Source organism: Oncorhynchus masou, unplaced genomic scaffold (assembly GCF_036934945.1).
Source record: "Oncorhynchus masou masou isolate Uvic2021 unplaced genomic scaffold, UVic_Omas_1.1 unplaced_scaffold_575, whole genome shotgun sequence".
Taxonomy (NCBI): Eukaryota; Metazoa; Chordata; class Actinopteri; order Salmoniformes; family Salmonidae; genus Oncorhynchus; species Oncorhynchus masou.
Window position 1 is genome coordinate 347,831 of NW_027012168.1, and position 25,345 is coordinate 373,175.

Genomic DNA, 25,345 nt, shown 5'->3' on the forward strand with positions numbered 1-25,345 from the left:
TAATACAGTAGGGGGAGTGCTGCTCAGCGTGAGGTAATACAGTAGAGGGAGGTAATACAGTAGGGGGAGTGCTGCTCAGCGTGAGGTAATACAGTAGGGGGAGTGCTGCTCAGCGTGAGGTAATACAGTAGGGGAGTGCTGCTCAGCGTGAGGTAATACAGTAGAGGAGTGCTGCTCAGCGTGAGGTAATACAGTAGTGGGAGTGCTGCTCAGCGTGAGGTAATACAGTAGGGGGAGTGCTGCTCAGCGTGAGGTAATACAGTAGGGGGAGTGCTGCTCAGCGTGAGGTAATACAGTAGAGGGAGGAGCTGCTCAGCGTGAGGTAATACAGTAGGGGGAGTGCTGCTCAGCGTGAGGTAATACAGTAGGGGGAGTGCTGCTCAGCGTGAGGTAATACAGTAGGGGGACTGGTGCTCAGCGTGAGGTAATACAGTAGGGGGAGGTGCAGCGAGAGGTAATACAGTAGGGGAGTGCTGCTCAGCGTGAGGTAATACAGTAGGGGGAGGTGCAGCGAGAGGTAATACAGTAGGGGGAGTGCTGCTCAGCGTGAGGTAATACAGTAGGGGGACTGGTGCTCAGCGTGAGGTAATACAGTAGGGGAGTGCTGCTCAGCGTGAGGTAATACAGTAGGGGGAGTGCTGCTCAGCGTGAGGTAATACAGTAGGGGGAGTGCTGCTCAGCGTGAGGTAATACAGTAGGGGGAGTGCTGCTCAGCGTGAGGTAATACAGTAGGGGGAGTGCTGCTCAGCGTGAGGTAATACAGTAGGGGGACTGGTGCTCAGCGTGAGGTAATACAGTAGGGGAAGTGCAGCGTGAGGTAATACAGTAGGGGAGTGCTGCGTGAGGTAATACAGTAGAGGGACTGGTGCTCAGCGTGAGGTAATACAGTAGGGGGAGGTGCAGCGTGAGGTAATACAGTAGGGGGAGTGCTGCTCAGCGTGAGGTAATACAGTAGGGGGAGTGCTGCTCAGCGTGAGGTAATACAGTAGGGGGAGTGCTGCTCAGCGTGAGGTAATACAGTAGGGGGAGTGCTGCTCAGCGTGAGGTAATACAGTAGGGGGAGTGCTGCTCAGCGTGAGGTAATACAGTAGGGGGAGTGCTGCTCAGCGTGAGGTAATACAGTAGGGGGAGTGCTGCTCAGCGTGAGGTAATACAGTAGGGGGAGTGCTGCTCAGCGTGAGGTAATACAGTAGAGGGAGTGCTGCTCAGCGTGAGGTAATACAGTAGGGGGAGTGCTGCTCAGCGTGAGGTAATACAGTAGGGGGAGTGCTGCTCAGCGTGAGGTAATACAGTAGGGGGACTGGTGCTCAGCGTGAGGTAATACAGTAGGGGGAGTGCTGCGTGAGGTAATACAGTAGAGGGACTGGTGCTCAGCGTGAGGTAATACAGTAGGGGAGGTGCAGCGTGAGGTAATACAGTAGGGGGAGTGCTGCTCAGCGTGAGGTAATACAGTAGGGGGAGTGCTGCTCAGCGTGAGGTAATACAGTAGGGGGAGTGCTGCTCAGCGTGAGGTAATACAGTAGGGGGAGTGCTGCTCATCGTGAGGTAATACAGTAGGGGGAGTGCTGCTCAGCGTGAGGTAATACAGTAGGGGGAGTGCTGCTCAGCGTGAGGTAATACAGTAGGGGGAGTGCTGCTCAGCGTGAGGTAATACAGTAGGGGGAGTGCTGCTCAGCGTGAGGTAATACAGTAGAGGGAGTGCTGCTCAGCGTGAGGTAATACAGTAGGGGGAGTGCTGCTCAGCGTGAGGTAATACAGTAGGGGGAGTGCTGCTCAGCGTGAGGTAATACAGTAGGGGGAGTGCTGCTCAGCGTGAGGTAATACAGTAGGGGGAGTGCTGCTCAGCGTGAGGTAATACAGTAGGGGGAGTGCTGCTCAGCGTGAGGTAATACAGTAGGGGGAGTGCTGCTCAGCGTGAGGTAATACAGTAGGGGGAGTGCTGCTCAGCGTGAGGTAATACAGTAGGGGGACTGGTGCTCAGCGTGAGGTAATACAGTAGGGGGAGGTGCAGCGAGAGGTAATACAGTAGGGGGAGTGCTGCTCAGCGTGAGGTAATACAGTAGGGGGAGGTGCAGCGAGAGGTAATACAGTAGGGGGAGTGCTGCTCAGCGTGAGGTAATACAGTAGGGGGACTGGTGCTCAGCGTGAGGTAATACAGTAGGGGGACTGGTGCTCAGCGTGAGGTAATACAGTAGGGGGACTGGTGCTCAGCGTGAGGTAATACAGTAGGGGGACTGGTGCTCAGCGTGAGGTAATACAGTAGGGGGACTGGTGCTCAGCGTGAGGTAATACAGTAGGGGGGACTGGTGCTCAGCGTGAGGTAATACAGTAGGGGGACTGGTGCTCAGCGTGAGGTAATACAGTAGGGGGACTGGTGCTCAGCGTGAGGTAATACAGTAGGGGGACTGGTGCTCAGCGTGAGGTAATACAGTAGGGGGACTGGTGCTCAGCGTGAGGTAATACAGTAGGGGGACTGGTGCTCAGCGTGAGGTAATACAGTAGGGGGACTGGTGCTCAGCGTGAGGTAATACAGTAGGGGGACTGGTGCTCAGCGTGAGGTAATACAGTAGGGGGACTGGTGCTCAGCGTGAGGTAATACAGTAGGGGGAGTGCTGCTCAGCGTGAGGTAATACAGTAGGGGGGAGTGCTGCTCAGCGTGAGGTAATACAGTAGGGGGAGTGCTGCTCAGCATGAGGTAATACAGTAGGGGGAGTGCTGCTCAGCGTGAGGTAATACAGTAGGGGAGTGCTGCTCAGCGTGAGGTAATACAGTAGGGGAGTGCTGCTCAGCGTGAGGTAATACAGTAGGGGGAGTGCTGCTCAGCGTGAGGTAATACAGTAGGGGAGTGCTGCTCAGCGTGAGGTAATACAGTAGGGGAGTGCTGCTCAGCGTGAGGTAATACAGTAGGGGGAGTGCTGCTCAGCGTGAGGTAATACAGTAGGGGGAGTGCTGCTCAGCGTGAGGTAATACAGTAGGGGGAGTGCTGCTCAGCGTGAGGTAATACAGTAGGGGGAGTGCTGCTCAGCGTGAGGTAATACAGTAGGGGGAGTGCTGCTCAGCGTGAGGTAATACAGTAGAGGGAGTGCTGCTCAGCGTGAGGTAATACAGTAGGGGGAGTGCTGCTCAGCGTGAGGTAATACAGTAGGGGGAGTGCTGCTCAGCGTGAGGTAATACAGTAGGGGGACTGGTGCTCAGCGTGAGGTAATACAGTAGGGGGAGGTGCAGCGAGAGGTAATACAGTAGGGGGAGTGCTGCTCAGCGTGAGGTAATACAGTAGGGGGAGGTGCAGCGAGAGGTAATACAGTAGGGGGAGTGCTGCTCAGCGTGAGGTAATACAGTAGGGGGACTGGTGCTCAGCGTGAGGTAATACAGTAGGGGGAGTGCTGCTCAGCGTGAGGTAATACAGTAGGGGAGTGCTGCTCAGCGTGAGGTAATACAGTAGGGGGAGTGCTGCTCAGCGTGAGGTAATACAGTAGGGGGAGTGCTGCTCAGCGTGAGGTAATACAGTAGGGGGAGTGCTGCTCAGCGTGAGGTAATACAGTAGGGGGAGTGCTGCTCAGCGTGAGGTAATACAGTAGGGGGACTGGTGCTCAGCGTGAGGTAATACAGTAGGGGAAGTGCAGCGTGAGGTAATACAGTAGGGGGAGTGCTGCGTGAGGTAATACAGTAGAGGGACTGGTGCTCAGCGTGAGGTAATACAGTAGGGGGAGGTGCAGCGTGAGGTAATACAGTAGGGGGAGTGCTGCTCAGCGTGAGGTAATACAGTAGGGGGAGTGCTGCTCAGCGTGAGGTAATACAGTAGGGGAGTGCTGCTCAGCGTGAGGTAATACAGTAGGGGGAGTGCTGCTCAGCGTGAGGTAATACAGTAGGGGGAGTGCTGCTCAGCGTGAGGTAATACAGTAGGGGGAGTGCTGCTCAGCGTGAGGTAATACAGTAGGGGGAGTGCTGCTCAGCGTGAGGTAATACAGTAGGGGGAGTGCTGCTCAGCGTGAGGTAATACAGTAGAGGGAGTGCTGCTCAGCGTGAGGTAATACAGTAGGGGAGTGCTGCTCAGCGTGAGGTAATACAGTAGGGGGACTGGTGCTCAGCGTGAGGTAATACAGTAGGGGGAGTGCTGCGTGAGGTAATACAGTAGAGGGACTGGTGCTCAGCGTGAGGTAATACAGTAGGGGAGGTGCAGCGTGAGGTAATACAGTAGGGGGAGTGCTGCTCAGCGTGAGGTAATACAGTAGGGGAGTGCTGCTCAGCGTGAGGTAATACAGTAGGGGGAGTGCTGCTCAGCGTGAGGTAATACAGTAGGGGGAGTGCTGCTCAGCGTGAGGTAATACAGTAGGGGGAGTGCTGCTCAGCGTGAGGTAATACAGTAGGGGGAGTGCTGCTCAGCGTGAGGTAATACAGTAGGGGGAGTGCTGCTCAGCGTGAGGTAATACAGTAGGGGAGTGCTGCTCAGCGTGAGGTAATACAGTAGAGGAGTGCTGCTCAGCGTGAGGTAATACAGTAGGGGGAGTGCTGCTCAGCGTGAGGTAATACAGTAGGGGGAGTGCTGCTCAGCGTGAGGTAATACAGTAGGGGAGTGCTGCTCAGCGTGAGGTAATACAGTAGGGGGAGTGCTGCTCAGCGTGAGGTAATACAGTAGGGGGAGTGCTGCTCAGCGTGAGGTAATACAGTAGGGGGAGTGCTGCTCAGCGTGAGGTAATACAGTAGGGGGAGTGCTGCTCAGCGTGAGGTAATACAGTAGGGGGAGTGCTGCTCAGCGTGAGGTAATACAGTAGGGGGAGGTGCAGCGAGAGGTAATACAGTAGGGGGAGTGCTGCTCAGCGTGAGGTAATACAGTAGGGGGACTGGTGCTCAGCGTGAGGTAATACAGTAGGGGGACTGGTGCTCAGCGTGAGGTAATACAGTAGGGGGACTGGTGCTCAGCGTGAGGTAATACAGTAGGGGGACTGGTGCTCAGCGTGAGGTAATACAGTAGGGGGACTGGTGCTCAGCGTGAGGTAATACAGTAGGGGGACTGGTGCTCAGCGTGAGGTAATACAGTAGGGGGACTGGTGCTCAGCGTGAGGTAATACAGTAGGGGGACTGGTGCTCAGCGTGAGGTAATACAGTAGGGGGACTGGTGCTCAGCGTGAGGTAATACAGTAGGGGGACTGGTGCTCAGCGTGAGGTAATACAGTAGGGGGACTGGTGCTCAGCGTGAGGTAATACAGTAGGGGGACTGGTGCTCAGCGTGAGGTAATACAGTAGGGGGACTGGTGCTCAGCGTGAGGTAATACAGTAGGGGGAGTGCTGCTCAGCGTGAGGTAATACAGTAGGGGGAGTGCTGCTCAGCGTGAGGTAATACAGTAGGGGGAGTGCTGCTCAGCGTGAGGTAATACAGTAGGGGGAGTGCTGCTCAGCGTGAGGTAATACAGTAGGGGGAGTGCTGCTCAGCGTGAGGTAATACAGTAGGGGGAGTGCTGCTCAGCGTGAGGTAATACAGTAGGGGGAGTGCTGCTCAGCGTGAGGTAATACAGTAGGGGGAGTGCTGCTCAGCGTGAGGTAATACAGTAGGGGGACTGGTGCTCAGCGTGAGTTAATACAGTAGGGGGAGTGCTGCTCAGCGTGAGGTAATACAGTAGGGGGAGTGCTGCTCAGCGTGAGGTAATACAGTAGGGGAGTGCTGCTCAGCGTGAGGTAATACAGTAGGGGGAGTGCTGCTCAGCGTGAGGTAATACAGTAGGGGGAGTGCTGCTCAGCGTGAGGTAATACAGTAGGGGAGTGCTGCTCAGCGTGAGGTAATACAGTAGGGGGAGTGCTGCTCAGCGTGAGGTAATACAGTAGAGGGAGTGCTGCTCAGCGTGAGGTAATACAGTAGGGGGAGTGCTGCTCAGCGTGAGGTAATACAGTAGGGGGAGTGCTGCTCAGCGTGAGGTAATACAGTAGGGGAGTGCTGCTCAGCGTGAGGTAATACAGTAGGGGGAGTGCTGCTCAGCGTGAGGTAATACAGTAGGGGGAGTGCTGCTCAGCGTGAGGTAATACAGTAGGGGGAGTGCTGCTCAGCGTGAGGTAATACAGTAGGGGGAGTGCTGCTCAGCGTGAGGTAATACAGTAGGGGGAGTGCTGCTCAGCGTGAGGTAATACAGTAGGGGGACTGGTGCTCAGCGTGAGGTAATACAGTAGGGGGAGGTGCAGCGAGAGGTAATACAGTAGGGGGAGTGCTGCTCAGCGTGAGGTAATACAGTAGGGGGACTGGTGCTCAGCGTGAGGTAATACAGTAGGGGGACTGGTGCTCAGCGTGAGGTAATACAGTAGGGGGACTGGTGCTCAGCGTGAGGTAATACAGTAGGGGGACTGGTGCTCAGCGTGAGGTAATACAGTAGGGGGACTGGTGCTCAGCGTGAGGTAATACAGTAGGGGGACTGGTGCTCAGCGTGAGGTAATACAGTAGGGGGACTGGTGCTCAGCGTGAGGTAATACAGTAGGGGGACTGGTGCTCAGCGTGAGGTAATACAGTAGGGGGACTGGTGCTCAGCGTGAGGTAATACAGTAGGGGGACTGGTGCTCAGCGTGAGGTAATACAGTAGGGGGACTGGTGCTCAGCGTGAGGTAATACAGTAGGGGGACTGGTGCTCAGCGTGAGGTAATACAGTAGGGGGACTGGTGCTCAGCGTGAGGTAATACAGTAGGGGGACTGGTGCTCAGCGTGAGGTAATACAGTAGGGGGAGTGCTGCTCAGCGTGAGGTAATACAGTAGGGGGAGTGCTGCTCAGCGTGAGGTAATACAGTAGGGGGAGTGCTGCTCAGCGTGAGGTAATACAGTAGGGGGAGTGCTGCTCAGCGTGAGGTAATACAGTAGGGGGAGTGCTGCTCAGCGTGAGGTAATACAGTAGGGGGAGTGCTGCTCAGCGTGAGGTAATACAGTAGGGGGAGTGCTGCTCAGCGTGAGGTAATACAGTAGGGGGAGTGCTGCTCAGCGTGAGGTAATACAGTAGGGGGACTGGTGCTCAGCGTGAGTTAATACAGTAGGGGGAGTGCTGCTCAGCGTGAGGTAATACAGTAGGGGGAGTGCTGCTCAGCGTGAGGTAATACAGTAGGGGGAGTGCTGCTCAGCGTGAGGTAATACAGTAGGGGGAGTGCTGCTCAGCGTGAGGTAATACAGTAGGGGAGTGCTGCTCAGCGTGAGGTAATACAGTAGGGGAGTGCTGCTCAGCGTGAGGTAATACAGTAGGGGAGTGCTGCTCAGCGTGAGGTAATACAGTAGAGGGAGTGCTGCTCAGCGTGAGGTAATACAGTAGGGGGAGTGCTGCTCAGCGTGAGGTAATACAGTAGGGGAGTGCTGCTCAGCGTGAGGTAATACAGTAGGGGAGTGCTGCTCAGCGTGAGGTAATACAGTAGGGGAGTGCTGCTCAGCGTGAGGTAATACAGTAGGGGAGTGCTGCTCAGCGTGAGGTAATACAGTAGGGGGAGTGCTGCTCAGCGTGAGGTAATACAGTAGGGGGAGTGCTGCTCAGCGTGAGGTAATACAGTAGGGGAGTGCTGCTCAGCGTGAGCTAATACAGTAGGGGGAGGTGCAGCGTGAGGTAATACAGTAGGGGGAGGTGCAGCGTGAGGTAATACAGTAGGGGAGTGCTGCTCAGCGTGAGGTAATACAGTAGGGGGAGGTGCAGCGTGAGGTAATACAGTAGGGGGAGTGCTGCTCAGCGTGAGGTAATACAGTAGGGGGACTGGTGCTCAGCGTGAGGTAATACAGTAGGGGGACTGGTGCTCAGCGTGAGGTAATACAGTAGGGGGACTGGTGCTCAGCGTGAGGTAATACAGTAGGGGGACTGGTGCTCAGCGTGAGGTAATACAGTAGGGGGACTGGTGCTCAGCGTGAGGTAATACAGTAGGGGGACTGGTGCTCAGCGTGAGGTAATACAGTAGGGGGACTGGTGCTCAGCGTGAGGTAATACAGTAGGGGGACTGGTGCTCAGCGTGAGGTAATACAGTAGGGGGACTGGTGCTCAGCGTGAGGTAATACATTAGGGGGACTGGTGCTCAGCGTGAGGTAATACAGTAGGGGGACTGGTGCTCAGCGTGAGGTAATACAGTAGGGGGACTGGTGCTCAGCGTGAGGTAATACAGTAGGGGGGAGTGCTGCTCAGCGTGAGGTAATACAGTAGGGGGAGTGCTGCTCAGCGTGAGGTAATACAGTAGGGGGAGTGCTGCTCAGCGTGAGGTAATACAGTAGGGGAGTGCTGCTCAGCGTGAGGTAATACAGTAGGGGAGTGCTGCTCAGCGTGAGGTAATACAGTAGGGGGAGTGCTGCTCAGCGTGAGGTAATACAGTAGAGGGAGTGCTGCTCAGCGTGAGGTAATACAGTAGGGGAGTGCTGCTCAGCGTGAGGTAATACAGTAGGGGGAGTGCTGCTCAGCGTGAGGTAATACAGTAGGGGGAGTGCTGCTCAGCGTGAGGTAATACAGTAGGGGGAGTGCTGCTCAGCGTGAGGTAATACAGTAGGGGGAGTGCTGCTCAGTGTGAGGTAATACAGCAGGGGAGTGCTGCTCAGCGTGAGGTAATACAGTAGGGGGAGTGCTGCTCAGCGTGAGGTAATACAGTAGGGGGAGTGCTGCTCAGCGTGAGGTAATACAGTAGGGGGACTGGTGCTCAGCGTGAGGTAATACAGTAGGGGAGGTGCAGCGAGAGGTAATACAGTAGGGGAGTGCTGCTCAGCGTGAGGTAATACAGTAGGGGGAGGTGCAGCGAGAGGTAATACAGTAGGGGAGTGCTGCTCAGCGTGAGGTAATACAGTAGGGGGACTGGTGCTCAGCGTGAGGTAATACAGTAGGGGGACTGGTGCTCAGCGTGAGGTAATACAGTAGGGGGACTGGTGCTCAGCGTGAGGTAATACAGTAGGGGGACTGGTGCTCAGCGTGAGGTAATACAGTAGGGGGACTGGTGCTCAGCGTGAGGTAATACAGTAGGGGGACTGGTGCTCAGCGTGAGGTAATACAGTAGGGGGACTGGTGCTCAGCGTGAGGTAATACAGTAGGGGGAGTGCTGCTCAGCGTGAGGTAATACAGTAGGGGGAGTGCTGCTCAGCGTGAGGTAATACAGTAGGGGGAGTGCTGCTCAGCGTGAGGTAATACAGTAGGGGGAGTGCTGCTCAGCGTGAGGTAATACAGTAGGGGAGTGCTGCTCAGCGTGAGGTAATACAGTAGGGGGAGTGCTGCTCAGCGTGAGGTAATACAGTAGGGGGAGTGCTGCTCAGCGTGAGGTAATACAGTAGGGGAGTGCTGCTCAGCGTGAGGTAATACAGTAGGGGGACTGGTGCTCAGCGTGAGTTAATACAGTAGGGGGAGTGCTGCTCAGCGTGAGATAATACAGTAGGGGGAGTGCTGCTCAGCGTGAGGTAATACAGTAGGGGGAGTGCTGCTCAGCGTGAGGTAATACAGTAGGGGGAGTGCTGCTCAGTTAGTTAGTTATTGACCACACTCCTGTAAGTCCTGTCCCATGTGGTGGATGAGTTAGGGTTAGTTAGCGTTAGGGTTGGTTAGTTAGCGTTAGGGTTGGGTAGTTAGTTAGCGTTAGGGTTGGTTAGTTAGCGTTAGGGTTGGGTAGTTAGTTAGCGTTAGGGTTGGTTAGTTAGTTAGTTACTGACCACACTCCTGTAAGTCCTGTCCCATGTGGTGGATGAGTTAGGGTTAGTTAGCGTTAGTGTTGGTTAGTTAGCGTTAGGGTTGGTTAGTTAGCATTAGGGTTGGTTAGTTAGCGTTAGGGTTGGTTAGTTAGTTATCGTTAGGGTTTGTTAGTTAGTTAGTTACTGACCACACTCCTGTAAGTCCTGTCCCATGTGGTGGATGAGTTAGGGTTAGTTAGCGTTAGGGTTGGTTAGTTAGCGTTAGGGTTGGTTAGTTAGCATTAGGGTTGGTTAGTTAGCGTTAGGGTTGGGTAGTTAGTTAGCGTTAGGGTTGGTTAGTTAGTTAGTTAGTTAGTTAGCGTTAGGGTTGGTTAGTTAGTTAGTTACTGACCACACTCCTGCAAGTCCTGTCCCACGTGGGTGATGAGTTAGGGTTAGTTAGTTAGTTAGTTAGTTAGTTAGTTAGTTAGTTAGTTAGTTAGTTAGTTAGTTAGTTAGTTACTGACCACACTCCTGTAAGTCCTGTCCCATGTGGGTGATGAGGGTTAGAGTCTCCTGATGGATCCTCCACAGCTTCCCATCCACCGTCCCTGTGTACACGTTACCTAGGAGACACCAGGGGTTAGAGGTCAGGGGTCAGACAGGCCACAGTGTTCTGAAAAGGTATTTCCAGTCAAATGTCATATAAACACTGAGGAGGTGGATGAAAGACCAACAGACAGGATTCAATTAAAACATGCTGGATGAAAGACCAACAGACAGGATTCAATTAAAACATGCTGGATGAAAGACCAACAGACAGGATTCAATTAAAACATGCTGAATGAAAGACCAACAGACAGGATTCAATTAAAACATGCTGGATGAAAGACCAACAGACAGGATTCAATTAAAACATGCTGAATGAAAAACAACTCAGACAAGAGTTCTTACCCTCCTGGTCCGCAGTGAAGGATTCTGGTCCATGCAGTTGTCCAGTGAACAGCCTACGTCCGTTCTGTAGTCTGGTGTTGACAGCCAGTGGGCCCTCCAGGAGCGGAGGGGGTCCCTTGAATCTGACAGACAATAATTCTTTAACCCTTTACCCCCTAAACTGACAGACAATAACCTTTAACCCCTAAACTGACAGACAATAACCTTTAACCCCTAAACTGACAGACAATAACCTTTAACCCCTAAACTGACAGACAATAACCTTTAACCCCTAAACTGACAGACAATAATCTTTAACCCCTAAACTGACAGACAATAACCTTTAACCCTTAACCCCTAAACTGTTTCCCTCTGTAAACACCAACCTGTCTCAAAACACAACCCTTCAACTCCAATAACCCTTAACCCCCTACACAATAAAATAACAATAACGAGGCTATATACAGGTGGTACCTGTACCGAGTCAATGTGTGGGGATACAGGTTAGTAATGTGGTACCTATACCGAGTCAATGTGTGGGGGTACAGGTTAGTAATGAGGCTATATACAGGGGGTACCTGTACTGAGTCAATGTGTGGGGATACAGGTTAGCAATGTGGCTATATACAGGTGGTACCTGTACTGAGTCAATGTGTGGGGGTACAGGTTAGTAATGAGGCTATATACAGGTGGTACCTGTACTGAGTCAATGTGTGGGGGTACAGGTTAGTGGAGGTAATATGTACATGTGACTATGCATAGATAATAAACAGCAAGTAGCAACAGCGTAAACATAAAGGGCATCAATGTAAATAGTCCAGTTTGATTAACTGTTTAGAAGCTGTTCAGCAGTCTGATGGCTTGGGGGTAGAAGCTGTTCGGCAGTCTGATGGCTTGGGGGTAGAAGCTGTTCGGCAGTCTGATGGCTTGGGGGTAGAAGCTGTTTGGCAGTCTGATGGCTTGGGGGTAGAAGCTGTTCAGCAGTCTGATGGCTTGGGGGTAGAAGCTGTTCAGCAGTCTGATGGCTTGGAGGTAGAAGCTGTTCAGCAGTCTGATGGCTTGGGGGTAGAAGCTGTTCAGCAGTCTGATGGCTTGGGGGTAGAAGCTGTTCAGCAGTCTGATGGCTTGGGGGTAGAAGCTGTTCAGCAGTCTGATGGCTTGGAGGTAGAAGCTGTTCAGCAGTCTGATGGCTTGGGGGTAGAAGCTGTTCAGCAGTCTGATGGCTTGGAGGTAGAAGCTGTTCAGCAGCCTGATGGCTTGGGGGTAGAAGCTGTTCAGCAGTCTGATGGCTTGGAGGTAGAAGCTGTTCAGCAGCCTGATGGCTTGGGGGTAGAAGCTGTTCAGCAATCTGATGGCTTGGGGGTAGAAGCTGTTCAGCAATCTGATGGCTTGGGGATAGAAGCTGTTAAGGAGCCTGATTGGATCCAGACTTGCTATTCTGGTACTGCTTGCCGTGCGGTAGCAAAGGGAACAGTCTGTGGGTCTAGGGTGGCTGGGGCCTTTGACCATTTTTAGGGCCTTCCTCTGGCTCCGCATGGTCTAGAGGTCCTGGAAAGCAGGAAGCTTGGCCCCAGTGATGTACTAGGTCGTACGCACTACCCTCTGAAGTGCCTTGTGGTCGGAAGTCGAGCAGTTGCATTACCAGGCGGTGTTGCAACCAGTCACCCTAGTCACAGACTGTTCTCTCTGCTACCGCACGGCAAGCAGTACCAGAATAGCAAGTCTGGCGGTGATGCAACTCTCGCAGCTGTAGAGCTTTTGAGGATCTCAGGACCCATGCAAAATCTTTTCAGTCTCCTGAGGGGGAATAGCCTTTGTTGTGCCCGCTTCACGACTGTCTTGGTGTGTTTGGACCATGTTAATTTGTTGTTGATGTGGACATCAAGGAACTTGAAGCTCTCAACCTAATCCACTACAGCCCCGTTGATGAGAATGGGGGTGTGCTCAGTCCTCCTTTTTCTGTAGTCCACAATCATCTCCTTAGTCTTGATCACGTTGAGAGAGAGGTTATTGTCCTGGCACCACACGGCCAGGTCTCTGATCTCCTCCCTATAGGCTGTCTCATCGTTGTCGGTGATCAGGCCTACCACTGTTGTGTCATCTGCAAACTTAATGATGGTGTAGGAGTCATGCCTGGCAGTGAGTGAACAGGGAGTACAGGAGGGGACTGAGCACGCACCCCTGAGGGGCCCCCGTGTTGAGGATCAGCGTGGCGGATGTGTTGTTACCTACCCTTATCACCTAGGGGCGGCCCGTCAGGAAGTCCAGGATCCAGTTGCAGAGGGAGGTGTTTAGTCCCAGGTTACTTAGCTTAGTGATGAGCTTTGAGGGCACTATGGTGTTGAACGCTGAGCTGTAGTCAGTGAATAGCATTCTCACGTAGGTGTTCCTTTTGTCCAGGTGGGAAAGGGCAGGGTGGAGTGCAATAGAGATTGCATCATCTGTGGATTTGTCGGGCAGTATGCAAATGAGGGTGGCTCTAGTGTTTCTGGGATGATGGTGTTGATGTGAGCCATGACCAGCCTTTCAAAGCACTTCATGGCTACGGACGTGAGTATTAGTTTGCAAGCCGACGAGCATCAGAGCCGGTGTGGTGCGTCTGTACTTACATGTAAGGCTGAGGGTTTATGGGTGAGGGGAGGAGGTAGACCCCTACAGCCACCGATAGCAGGACCACTAATATCCCTCTCTTCCCTAGCCTGAAGACAAGAGACAACACAACAGATATCAGGACCACTAATATCCCTCTCTTCCCTAGCCTGAAGACAAGAGATACAACACAACAGATGTCAGGACCACTAATATCCCTCTCTTCCCTAGCCTGAAGACAAGAGACAACACAACAGATATCACATGTACACTGACTGGACAAAACATTAAGAACACCGTCCTAACATTGAGTTGCAACACCCCCCCAACCACCACCCTGCTCCCCCACCACCCCCCACTCCACCACCCTGCTCCCCCAATGGTACAGTATGTTATCCCTTATCTGACTGGCTACAGGCCAATGGTACAGTATGTTATCCCTTATCTGACTGGCTACAGGACAATGGTACAGTATGTTATCCCTTATCTGTCTGGCTACAGGACAATGGTACAGTATGTTATCCCTTATCTGTCTGGCTACAGGACAATGGTACAGTATGTTATCCCTTATCTGACTGGCTAAAGGGCAATGGTACAGTATGTTATCCCTTATCTGACTGGCTACAGGCCAATGGTACAGTATGTTATCCCTTATCTGACTGGCTACAGGACAATGGTACAGTATGTTATCCCTTATCTGTCTGGCTACAGGCCAATGGTACAGTATGTTATCCCTTATCTGACTGGCTACAGGACAATGGTACAGTATGTTATCCCTTATCTGACTGGCTACAGGACAATGGTACAGTATGTTATCCCTTATCTGTCTGGCTACAGGGCAATGGTACAGTATGTTTTCCCTTGTCTGTCTGGCTACAGGACAATGGTACAGTATGTTATCCCTTATCTGACTGGCTACATGACAATGGTACATTATGTTATCCCTTATATGACTGGCTCCAGGACAATGGTACAGTATGTTATCCCTTATCTGACTGGCTACATGACAATGGTACATTATGTTATCCCTTATCTGACTGGCTACAGGACAATGGTACAGTATGTTATCCCTTATCTGACTGGCTACAGGACAATGGTGCATTATGTTATCCCTTATCTGTCTGGCTACAGGACAATGGTACAGTATGTTATCCCTTATCTGTCTGGCTACAGGCCAATGGTACAGTATGTTATCTTCATCCCTTATCTGACTGGCTACAGGACAATGGTACAGTATGTTATCCCTTATCTGACTGGCTACAGGCCAATGGTACAGTATGTTATCCCTTATCTGTCTGGCTACAGGACAATGGTACAGTATGTTATCCCTTATCTGTCTGGCTACAGGCCAATGGTACAGTATGTTATCTTCATCCCTTATCTGACTGGCTACAGGACAATGGTACAGTATGTTATCCCTTATCTGTCTGGCTACAGGACAATGGTACAGTATGTTATCCCTTATCTGTCTGGCTACAGGACAATGGTACATTATGTTATCCCTTATCTGTCTGGCTACAGGACAATGGTACAGTATGTTATCCCCTATCTGACTGGCTACAGGACAATGGTACAGTATGTTATCTGTCTGGCTACAGGACAATGGTACATTATGTTATCCCTTATCTGACTGGCTACAGGACAATGGTACAGTATGTTATCCCTTATCTGTCTGGCTACAGGACAATGGTACATTATGTTATCCCTTATCTGACTGGCTACAGGCCAATGGTACATTATGTTATCCCTTATCTGTCTGGCTACAGGACAATGGTACAGTATGTTATCCCTTATCTGTCTGGCTACAGGACAATGGTACAGTATGTTATCCCTTATCTGTCTGGCTACAGGACAATGGTACAGTATGTTATCCCTTATCTGTCTGGCTACAGGACAATGGTACAGTATGTTATCTTCATCCCTTATCTGTCTGGCTACAGGACAATGGTACAGTATGTTATCCCTTATCTGTCTGGCTACAGGACAATGGTACAGTATGTTATCCCTTATCTGACTGGCTACAGGGCAATGGTACAGTATGTTATCCCTTATCTGACTGGCTACAGGACAATGGTACAGTATGTTATCTGTCTGGCTACAGGACAATGGTACAGTATGTTATCCCTTATCTGACTGGCTACAGGACAATGGTACAGTATGTTATCCCTTATCTGACTGGCTACAGGACAATGGTACACTATGTTATCCCTTATCTGTCTGGCTACAGGACAATGGTACACTATGTTATCCCTTATCTGTCTGGCTACAGGACAATGGTACACTATGTTATCCCTTATCTGTCTGGCTACAGGACAATGGTACATTATGTTATCCCTTATCTGTCTGGCTACAGGACAATGGTACATTATGTTATCCCTTATCTGTCTGGCTACAGGACAATGGTACAGTATGTTATCCCTTATCTGACTGGCTACAGGACAATGGTACAGTATGTTATCTGTCTGGCTACAGGACAATGGTACAGTATGTTATCCCTTATCTGACTGGCTATGGAATTACAGATGACTGATGGTAAACTATTCCACACGTTGTTTAATCTCATCTGAGCTGCAGTTATTGGGTAATATTCTAATAGGATACATTCACAGATTCATTTCAATAGTTTCATAACATGTATTTTCCCCACGTGAGTTGCACTTGTGCGACAATCATAATCATAATCAATTACAACTTGGACAAAAACTGTCAACAACTCAACAACTCTTCTACCAGAACATGACTGCGGTCTTTCAACCAGCAGTAGCCTGTCTACCAAAACATGACCGTGGTCATTCATCCAACAGTAGCCTATCTACCAAAACATGACCGTGGTCATTCATCCAACAGTAGCCTGTCTACCAAAACATGACCGTGGTCTTTCAACCAGCAGTAGCCTGTCTACCAAAAAGACAGTTACTCTATGAACTTGTTTTTGAGGGACAAGTAGACTCATGCTTAAAATCGTTCACGTAACTACATTATTGTTTTATCACAAAGCATAACAACTCCGGTAAAAACGTACATAGTGAATCCCTCTGCAGCTCGCGCCCGTCCGGTTAGATCACAGTCCGGTTGGATCCTGTCTCCGGTGAGCCTCGCCGCCATGAAGCAAAGTTGTTGTCTGTTCTGGTGAGCGCCGCGGGAGAGAGAGAGTGTGTGTGTGTGTGCTGAGAGAGAGTGAGTGTGTGTGGGGGCTGAGAGAGAGTGAGTGTGTGTGGGGGCTGAGAGAGAGTGTGTGTGTGTGTGTGCTGAGAGAGAGTGAGTGTGTGTGTGTGTGTGCTGAGAGAGACTGAGAGTGTGTGTGTGTGTGTGCTGAGAGAGAGTGAGTGTGTGTGGGGGCTGAGAGAGACTGAGAGTGAGTGTGTGTGTGTGCTGAGAGAGACTGAGAGTGTGTGTGTGTGTGTGCTGAGAGAGAGTGAGTGTGTGTGTGTGTGTGCTGAGAGAGACTGAGAGTGAGTGAGTGTGTGTGTGCTGGAAGGGGAGGTGTGAGACGGACTGGGGGAGGTTTATTTACAATATCTTCTTCTGCCTCAACTATCATGATATTGTATAGCCACAAGGGGGAGCCACCTGACAGGCCCTGACACTGAACAGTCTGTTTCCAAGTCAACTTTTATTTGTCACATGCTTCGTAAACAACAGGTTGATGTGAAACCCCCACACCAGCACGACCAGGACACACAGGTTGATGTGAAACCCCCACACCAGCACGACCAGGACACACAGGTTGATGTTATACCCCCACACCAGCACGACCAGGACACACAGGTTGATGTTATACCCCCACACCAGCACGACCAGGACACACAGGTTGATGTTATACCCCCACACCAGCATGACCAGGACACACAGGTTGATGTTATACCCCCACACCAGCACGACCAGGACAAACAGGTTGATGTTATACCCCCACACCAGCACAACCAGGACACACAGGTTGATGTTATACCCCCACACCAGCACGACCAGGACAAACAGGTTGATGTTATACCCCCACACCAGCATGACCAGGACAAACAGGTTAATGTTATACCAGCACGACCAGGACACACAGGTTAATATTATACCCCCACACCAGCACGACCAGGACACACAGGTTGATGTTATACCCCCACACAAGCACGACCAGGACAAACAGGTTGATGTTATACCAGCACGACCAGGACACACAGGTTGATGTTATACCGCCACACCAGCACGACCAGGACACACAGGTTGATGTTATACCCCCACACCAGCACGACCAGGACACACAGGTTGATGTTATCCCCCACACCAGCACGACCAGGACACACAGGCTGATGTTATACCCCACACCAGCACGACCAGGACACACAGGTTAATATTATACCCCCACACCAGCACGACCAGGACACACAGGTTGATGTTATACCCCCACACCAGCACGACCAGGACAAGCAGGTTGATGTTATACCAGCACGACCAGGACACACAGGTTGATGTTATACCCCCACACCAGCATGACCAGGACACACAGGTTGATGTTATACCCCCACACCAGCACGACCAGGACAAACAGGTTGATGTTATACCCCCACACCAGCATGACCAGGACACACAGGTTGATGTTATACCCCCACACCAGCACGACCAGGACAAACAGGTTGATGTTATAGCCCCACACCAGCACAACCAGGACACACAGGTTGATGTTATACCCCCACACCAGCACGACCAGGACAAACAGGTTGATGTTATACCCCCACACCAGCATGACCAGGACAAACAGGTTAATGTTATACCAGCACGACCAGGACACACAGGTTTATTTTATACCCCCACACCAGCACGACCAGGACACACAGGTTGATGTTATAACCCCACACAAGCACGACCAGGACAAACAGGTTGATGTTATACCAGCACGACCAGGACACACAGGTTGATGTTATACCGCCACACCAGCACGACCAGGACACACAGGTTGATGTTATACCCCCACACCAGCACGACCAGGACAGACAGGTTGATGTTATACCCCCACACCAGCACGACCAGGACACACAGGCTGATGTTATACCCCCACACCAGCACGACCAGGACACACAGGTTGATGTTATACCCCCACACCAGCACGACCAGGACAAGCAGGTTGATGTTATACCAGCACGACCAGGACACACAGGTTGATGTTATACCCCCACACCAGCATGACCAGGACACACAGGTTGATGTTATACCCCCACATCAGCACGACCAGGACAAACAGGTTGATGTTATACCCCCACACCAGCACGACCAGGACACACAGGTTGATGTTATACCCCCACACCAGCACGACCAGGACACACAGGTTGATGTTATACCCCCACATCACCACAACCAGGACACACAGGTTGATGTTATACCCCCACACCAGCACGACCAGGACACACAGGTTGATGTTATACCCCCACACAAGCACGACCAGGACAAGCAGGTTGATGTTATACCAGCACGACCAGGACACACAGGTTGATATTATACCCCCACACCAGCACGACCAGGACACACAGGTTGATGTTATACCCCCACACAAGCATGACCAGGACAAACAGGTTGATGTTATACCAGCACGACCAGGACACACAGGTTGATGTTATACCGCCACACCAGCACGACCAGGACACACAGGTTGATGTTATACCCCCACACCAGCACGACCAGGACACACAGGTTGATGTTATACCCCACACCAGCACGACCAGGACACACAGGTTGATATTATACCCCCACACCAGCACGACCAGGACACACAGGTTGATGTGAAACCCCCACACCAGCACGACCAGGACACACAGGTTGATGTTATACCCCCACACCAGCACGACCAGGACACACAGGTTGATGTTATACCCCCACACCAGCACGACCAGGACACACAGGCTGATGTTATACCCCCACACCAGCACGACCAGGACAAACAGGTTGATGTTATACTCCCACACCAGCACCACCAGGACACACAGGTTGATATTATACCCCCACACCAGCACGACCAGGACAAACAGGTTGATGTTATACCAGCACGACCAGGCCACACAGGTTGATATTATACCCCCACACCAGCACGACGAGGACACACAGGTTGATGTTATACCCCCACACCAGCACGACCAGGACACACAGGTTGATGTTATACCCCCACACCAGCACGACCAGGACACACAGGTTGATGTTATACCCCCACACCAGCACGACCAGGACACACAGGTTAATATTATACCCCCACACCAGCACGACCAGGACACACAGGTTGATGTTATACCCCCACACAAGCACGACCAGGACAAGCAGGTTGATGTTATACCAGCACGACCAGGACACACAGGTTGATATTATACCCCCACACCAGCACGACCAGGACACACAGGTTGATGTTATACCCCCACACCAGCACGACCAGGACAAACAGGTTGATGTTATACCAGCACGACCAGGACACACAGGTTGATGTTATACCCCACACCAGCACGACCAGGACACACGGGTTGATGTTATACCCCCACACCAGCACCACCAGGACACACGGGTTGATGTTATACCCCACACCAGCACGACCAGGACACACAGGTTGATGTTATACCCCACACCAGCACGACCAGGACACACAGGTTGATGTTATACCCCCACACCAGCACGACCAGGACACACAGGTTGATGTTATACCCCACACCAGCACAACCAGGACACACAGGTTGATGTTATACCCCCACACCAGCACAACCAGGACACACAGGTTGATATTATACCAGCACGACCAGGACACACAGGTTGATGTTATACCCCCACACCAGCACGACCAGGACACACAGGTTGGTATTATACCCCACACCAGCACAACCAGGACACAGGTTGATGTTATACCCCCACACCAGCATGACCAGGACACACAGGTTGATGTTATACGCCCACACCAGCACGACCAGGACACACAGGTTGGTATTATACCCCACACCAGCACAACCAGGACACAGGTTGATGTTATACCCCCAAACCAGCATGACCAGGACACACAGGTTGATGTTATACCCCCACACCAGCACGACCAGGACACACAGGTTGGTATTATACCCCACACCAGCACAACCAGGACACAGGTTGATGTTATACCCCCACACCAGCACGACCAGGACACACAGGTTGATGTTATACCCCCACACCAGCACGACCAGGACACATAGGTTGATGTTATACCCCCACACCAGCACGACCAGGACACACAGGTTGTTATTATACCCCACACCAGCACAACCAGGACACAGGTTGATGTTATACCCCCACAACAGCACGACCAGGACACACAGGTTGATGTTATACCCCCCATTCCAGCACGACCAGGACACACAGGTTGATGTTATACCGCCACACCAGCACGACCAGGACACACAGGTTGATATTATACCAGCACGACCAGGACATACAGGTTGATATTATACACCCACACCAGCACGACCAGGACACACAGGTTGATGTTATACCCCCACACCAGCACGACCAGGACACACAGGTTGATGTTATACCCCCACACCAGCACGACGAGGACACACAGGTTGATATTATACCCCCACACCAGCACGACCAGGACACACAGGTTGATGTTATACCCCCACACCAGCACGACCAGGACACACAGGTTGATATTATACCAGCACGATTTAGGACATACAGGTTGATGTTATACCCCCACACCAGCACGACCAGGACACACAGGTTGATATTATACCAGCACGATTTAGGACATACAGGTTGATGTTATACCCCCACACCAGCACCACCAGGACACACGGGTTGATGTTATACCCCACACCAGCACGACCAGGACACACAGGTTGATGTTATACCCCACACCAGCACGACCAGGACACACAGGTTGATGTTATACCCCCACACCAGCACGACCAGGACACACAGGTTGATGTTATACCCCCACACCAGCACAACCAGGACACACAGGTTGATGTTATACCCCCACACCAGCACAACCAGGACACACAGGTTGATATTATACCAGCACGACCAGGACACACAGGTTGATGTTATACCCCCACACCAGCACGACCAGGACAAACAGGTTGATGTTATAGCCCCACACCAGCACAACCAGGACACACAGGTTGATGTTATACCCCCACACCAGCACGACCAGGACAAACAGGTTGATGTTATACCCCCACACCAGCATGACCAGGACAAACAGGTTAATGTTATACCAGCACGACCAGGACACACAGGTTAATATTATACCCCCACACCAGCACGACCAGGACACACAGGTTGATGTTATAACCCCACACAAGCACGACCAGGACAAACAGGTTGATGTTATACCAGCACGACCAGGACACACAGGTTGATGTTATACCGCCACACCAGCACGACCAGGACACACAGGTTGATGTTATACCCCCACACCAGCACGACCAGGACAGACAGGTTGATGTTATACCCCCACACCAGCACGACCAGGACACACAGGCTGATGTTATACCCCCACACCAGCACGACCAGGACACACAGGTTGATGTTATACCCCCACACCAGCACGACCAGGACAAGCAGGTTGATGTTATACCAGCACGACCAGGACACACAGGTTGATGTTATACCCCCACACCAGCATGACCAGGACACACAGGTTGATGTTATACCCCCACATCAGCACGACCAGGACAAACAGGTTGATGTTATACCCCCACACCAGCACGACCAGGACACACAGGTTGATGTTATACCCCCACACCAGCACGACCAGGACACACAGGTTGATGTTATACCCCCACATCACCACAACCAGGACACACAGGTTGATGTTATACCCCCACACCAGCACGACCAGGACACACAGGTTGATGTTATACCCCCACACAAGCACGACCAGGACAAGCAGGTTGATGTTATACCAGCACGACCAGGACACACAGGTTGATATTATACCCCCACACCAGCACGACCAGGACACACAGGTTGATGTTATACCCCCACACAAGCATGACCAGGACAAACAGGTTGATGTTATACCAGCACGACCAGGACACACAGGTTGATGTTATACCGCCACACCAGCACGACCAGGACACACAGGTTGATGTTATACCCCCACACCAGCACGACCAGGACACACAGGTTGATGTTATACCCCCACACCAGCACGACCAGGACACACAGGTTGATATTATACCCCCACACCAGCACGACCAGGACACACAGGTTGATGTGAAACCCCCACACCAGCACGACCAGGACACACAGGTTGATGTTATACCCCCACACCAGCACGACCAGGACACACAGGTTGATGTTATACCCCCACACCAGCACGACCAGGACACACAGGCTGATGTTATACCCCCACACCAGCACGACCAGGACAAACAGGTTGATGTTATACTCCCACACCAGCACCACCAGGACACACAGGTTGATATTATACCCCCACACCAGCACGACCAGGACAAACAGGTTGATGTTATACCAGCACGACCAGGCCACACAGGTTGATATTATACCCCCACACCAGCACGACGAGGACACACAGGTTGATGTTATACCCCCACACCAGCACGACCAGGACACACAGGTTGATGTTATACCCCCACACCAGCACGACCAGGACACACAGGTTGATGTTATACCCCCACACCAGCACGACCAGGACACACAGGTTAATATTATACCCCCACACCAGCACGACCAGGACACACAGGTTGATGTTATACCCCCACACAAGCACGACCAGGACAAGCAGGTTGATGTTATACCAGCACGACCAGGACACACAGGTTGATATTATACCCCCACACCAGCACGACCAGGACACACAGGTTGATGTTATACCCCCACACCAGCACGACCAGGACAAACAGGTTGATGTTATACCAGCACGACCAGGACACACAGGTTGATGTTATACCCCACACCAGCACGACCAGGACACACGGGTTGATGTTATACCCCCACACCAGCACCACCAGGACACACGGGTTGATGTTATACCCCACACCAGCACGACCAGGACACACAGGTTGATGTTATACCCCACACCAGCACGACCAGGACACACAGGTTGATGTTATACCCCCACACCAGCACGACCAGGACACACAGGTTGATGTTATACCCCCACACCAGCACAACCAGGACACACAGGTTGATGTTATACCCCCACACCAGCACAACCAGGACACACAGGTTGATATTATACCAGCACGACCAGGACACACAGGTTGATGTTATACCCCCACACCAGCACGACCAGGACACACAGGTTGGTATTATACCCCACACCAGCACAACCAGGACACAGGTTGATGTTATACCCCCACACCAGCATGACCAGGACACACAGGTTGATGTTATACGCCCACACCAGCACGACCAGGACACACAGGTTGGTATTATACCCCACACCAGCACAACCAGGACACAGGTTGATGTTATACCCCCAAACCAGCATGACCAGGACACACAGGTTGATGTTATACCCCCACACCAGCACGACCAGGACACACAGGTTGGTATTATACCCCACACCAGCACAACCAGGACACAGGTTGATGTTATACCCCCACACCAGCACGACCAGGACACACAGGTTGATGTTATACCCCCACACCAGCACGACCAGGACACATAGGTTGATGTTATACCCCCACACCAGCACGACCAGGACACACAGGTTGGTATTATACCCCACACCAGCACAACCAGGACACAGGTTGATGTTATACCCCCACAACAGCACGACCAGGACACACAGGTTGATGTTATACCCCCATACCAGCACGACCAGGACACACAGGTTGATGTTATACCGCCACACCAGCACGACCAGGACACACAGGTTGATATTATACCAGCACGACCAGGACATACAGGTTGATATTATACACCCACACCAGCACGACCAGGACACACAGGTTGATGTTATACCCCCACACCAGCACGACCAGGACACACAGGTTGATGTTATACCCCCACACCAGCACGACGAGGACACACAGGTTGATATTATACCCCCACACCAGCACGACCAGGACACACAGGTTGATGTTATACCCCCACACCAGCACGACCAGGACACACAGGTTGATATTATACCAGCACGATTTAGGACATACAGGTTGATGTTATACCCCCACACCAGCACGACCAGGACACACAGGTTGATATTATACCAGCACGATTTAGGACATACAGGTTGATGTTATACCCCCACACCAGCACCACCAGGACACACGGGTTGATGTTATACCCCACACCAGCACGACCAGGACACACAGGTTGATGTTATACCCCACACCAGCACGACCAGGACACACAGGTTGATGTTATACCCCCACACCAGCACGACCAGGACACACAGGTTGATGTTATACCCCCACACCAGCACAACCAGGACACACAGGTTGATGTTATACCCCCACACCAGCACAACCAGGACACACAGGTTGATATTATACCAGCACGACCAGGACACACAGGTTGATGTTATACCCCCACACCAGCACGACCAGGACACACAGGTTGGTATTATACCCCACACCAGCACAACCAGGACACAGGTTGATGTTATACCCCCACACCAGCATGACCAGGACACACAGGTTGATGTTATACGCCCACACCAGCACGACCAGGACACACAGGTTGGTATTATACCCCACACCAGCACAACCAGGACACAGGTTGATGTTATACCCCAAACCAGCATGACCAGGACACACAGGTTGATGTTATACCCCCACACCAGCACGACCAGGACACACAGGTTGGTATTATACCCCACACCAGCACAACCAGGACACAGGTTGATGTTATACCCCCACACCAGCACGACCAGGACACACAGGTTGATGTTATACCCCCACACCAGCACGACCAGGACACATAGGTTGATGTTATACCCCCACACCAGCACGACCAGGACACACAGGTTGGTATTATACCCCACACCAGCACAACCAGGACACAGGTTGATGTTATACCCCCACAACAGCACGACCAGGACACACAGGTTGATGTTATACCCCCATTCCAGCACGACCAGGACACACAGGTTGATGTTATACCGCCACACCAGCACGACCAGGACACACAGGTTGATATTATACCAGCACGACCAGGACATACAGGTTGATATTATACACCCACACCAGCACGACCAGGACACACAGGTTGATGTTATACCCCCACACCAGCACGACCAGGACACACAGGTTGATGTTATACCCCCACACCAGCACG

At 51.8% G+C, this 25,345-nt stretch overlaps 1 protein-coding gene across 3 annotated transcripts in view; it reads right to left on the minus strand.

Moving 5' to 3' along the window:
* The window catches only part of LOC135536211 (adipocyte plasma membrane-associated protein-like), a 36,974-nt gene extending 20,482 nt beyond the window's left edge, over positions 1–16,492 (minus strand). Inside the window, exons 1-4 of one of the 3 annotated variants that reach the window (XM_064962585.1) lie at positions 16,122–16,492; positions 13,120–13,209; positions 10,532–10,602; positions 10,105–10,203 (exon numbers count right to left, since the gene is read on the minus strand). In XM_064962585.1, coding sequence (XP_064818657.1) covers positions 10,105–10,203; positions 10,532–10,602; positions 13,120–13,209; positions 16,122–16,204 — 343 coding nt within the window. In that variant the 5' untranslated portion in view covers positions 16,205–16,492. Of the gene's footprint in view, positions 1–10,104; positions 10,204–10,531; positions 10,654–13,119; positions 13,210–16,121 lie in introns of all 3 variants that reach the window. The other 2 variants (XM_064962584.1, XM_064962587.1) reach the window with 2 other exon arrangements.
* Positions 16,493–25,345: the final 8,853 nt, after the last annotated feature.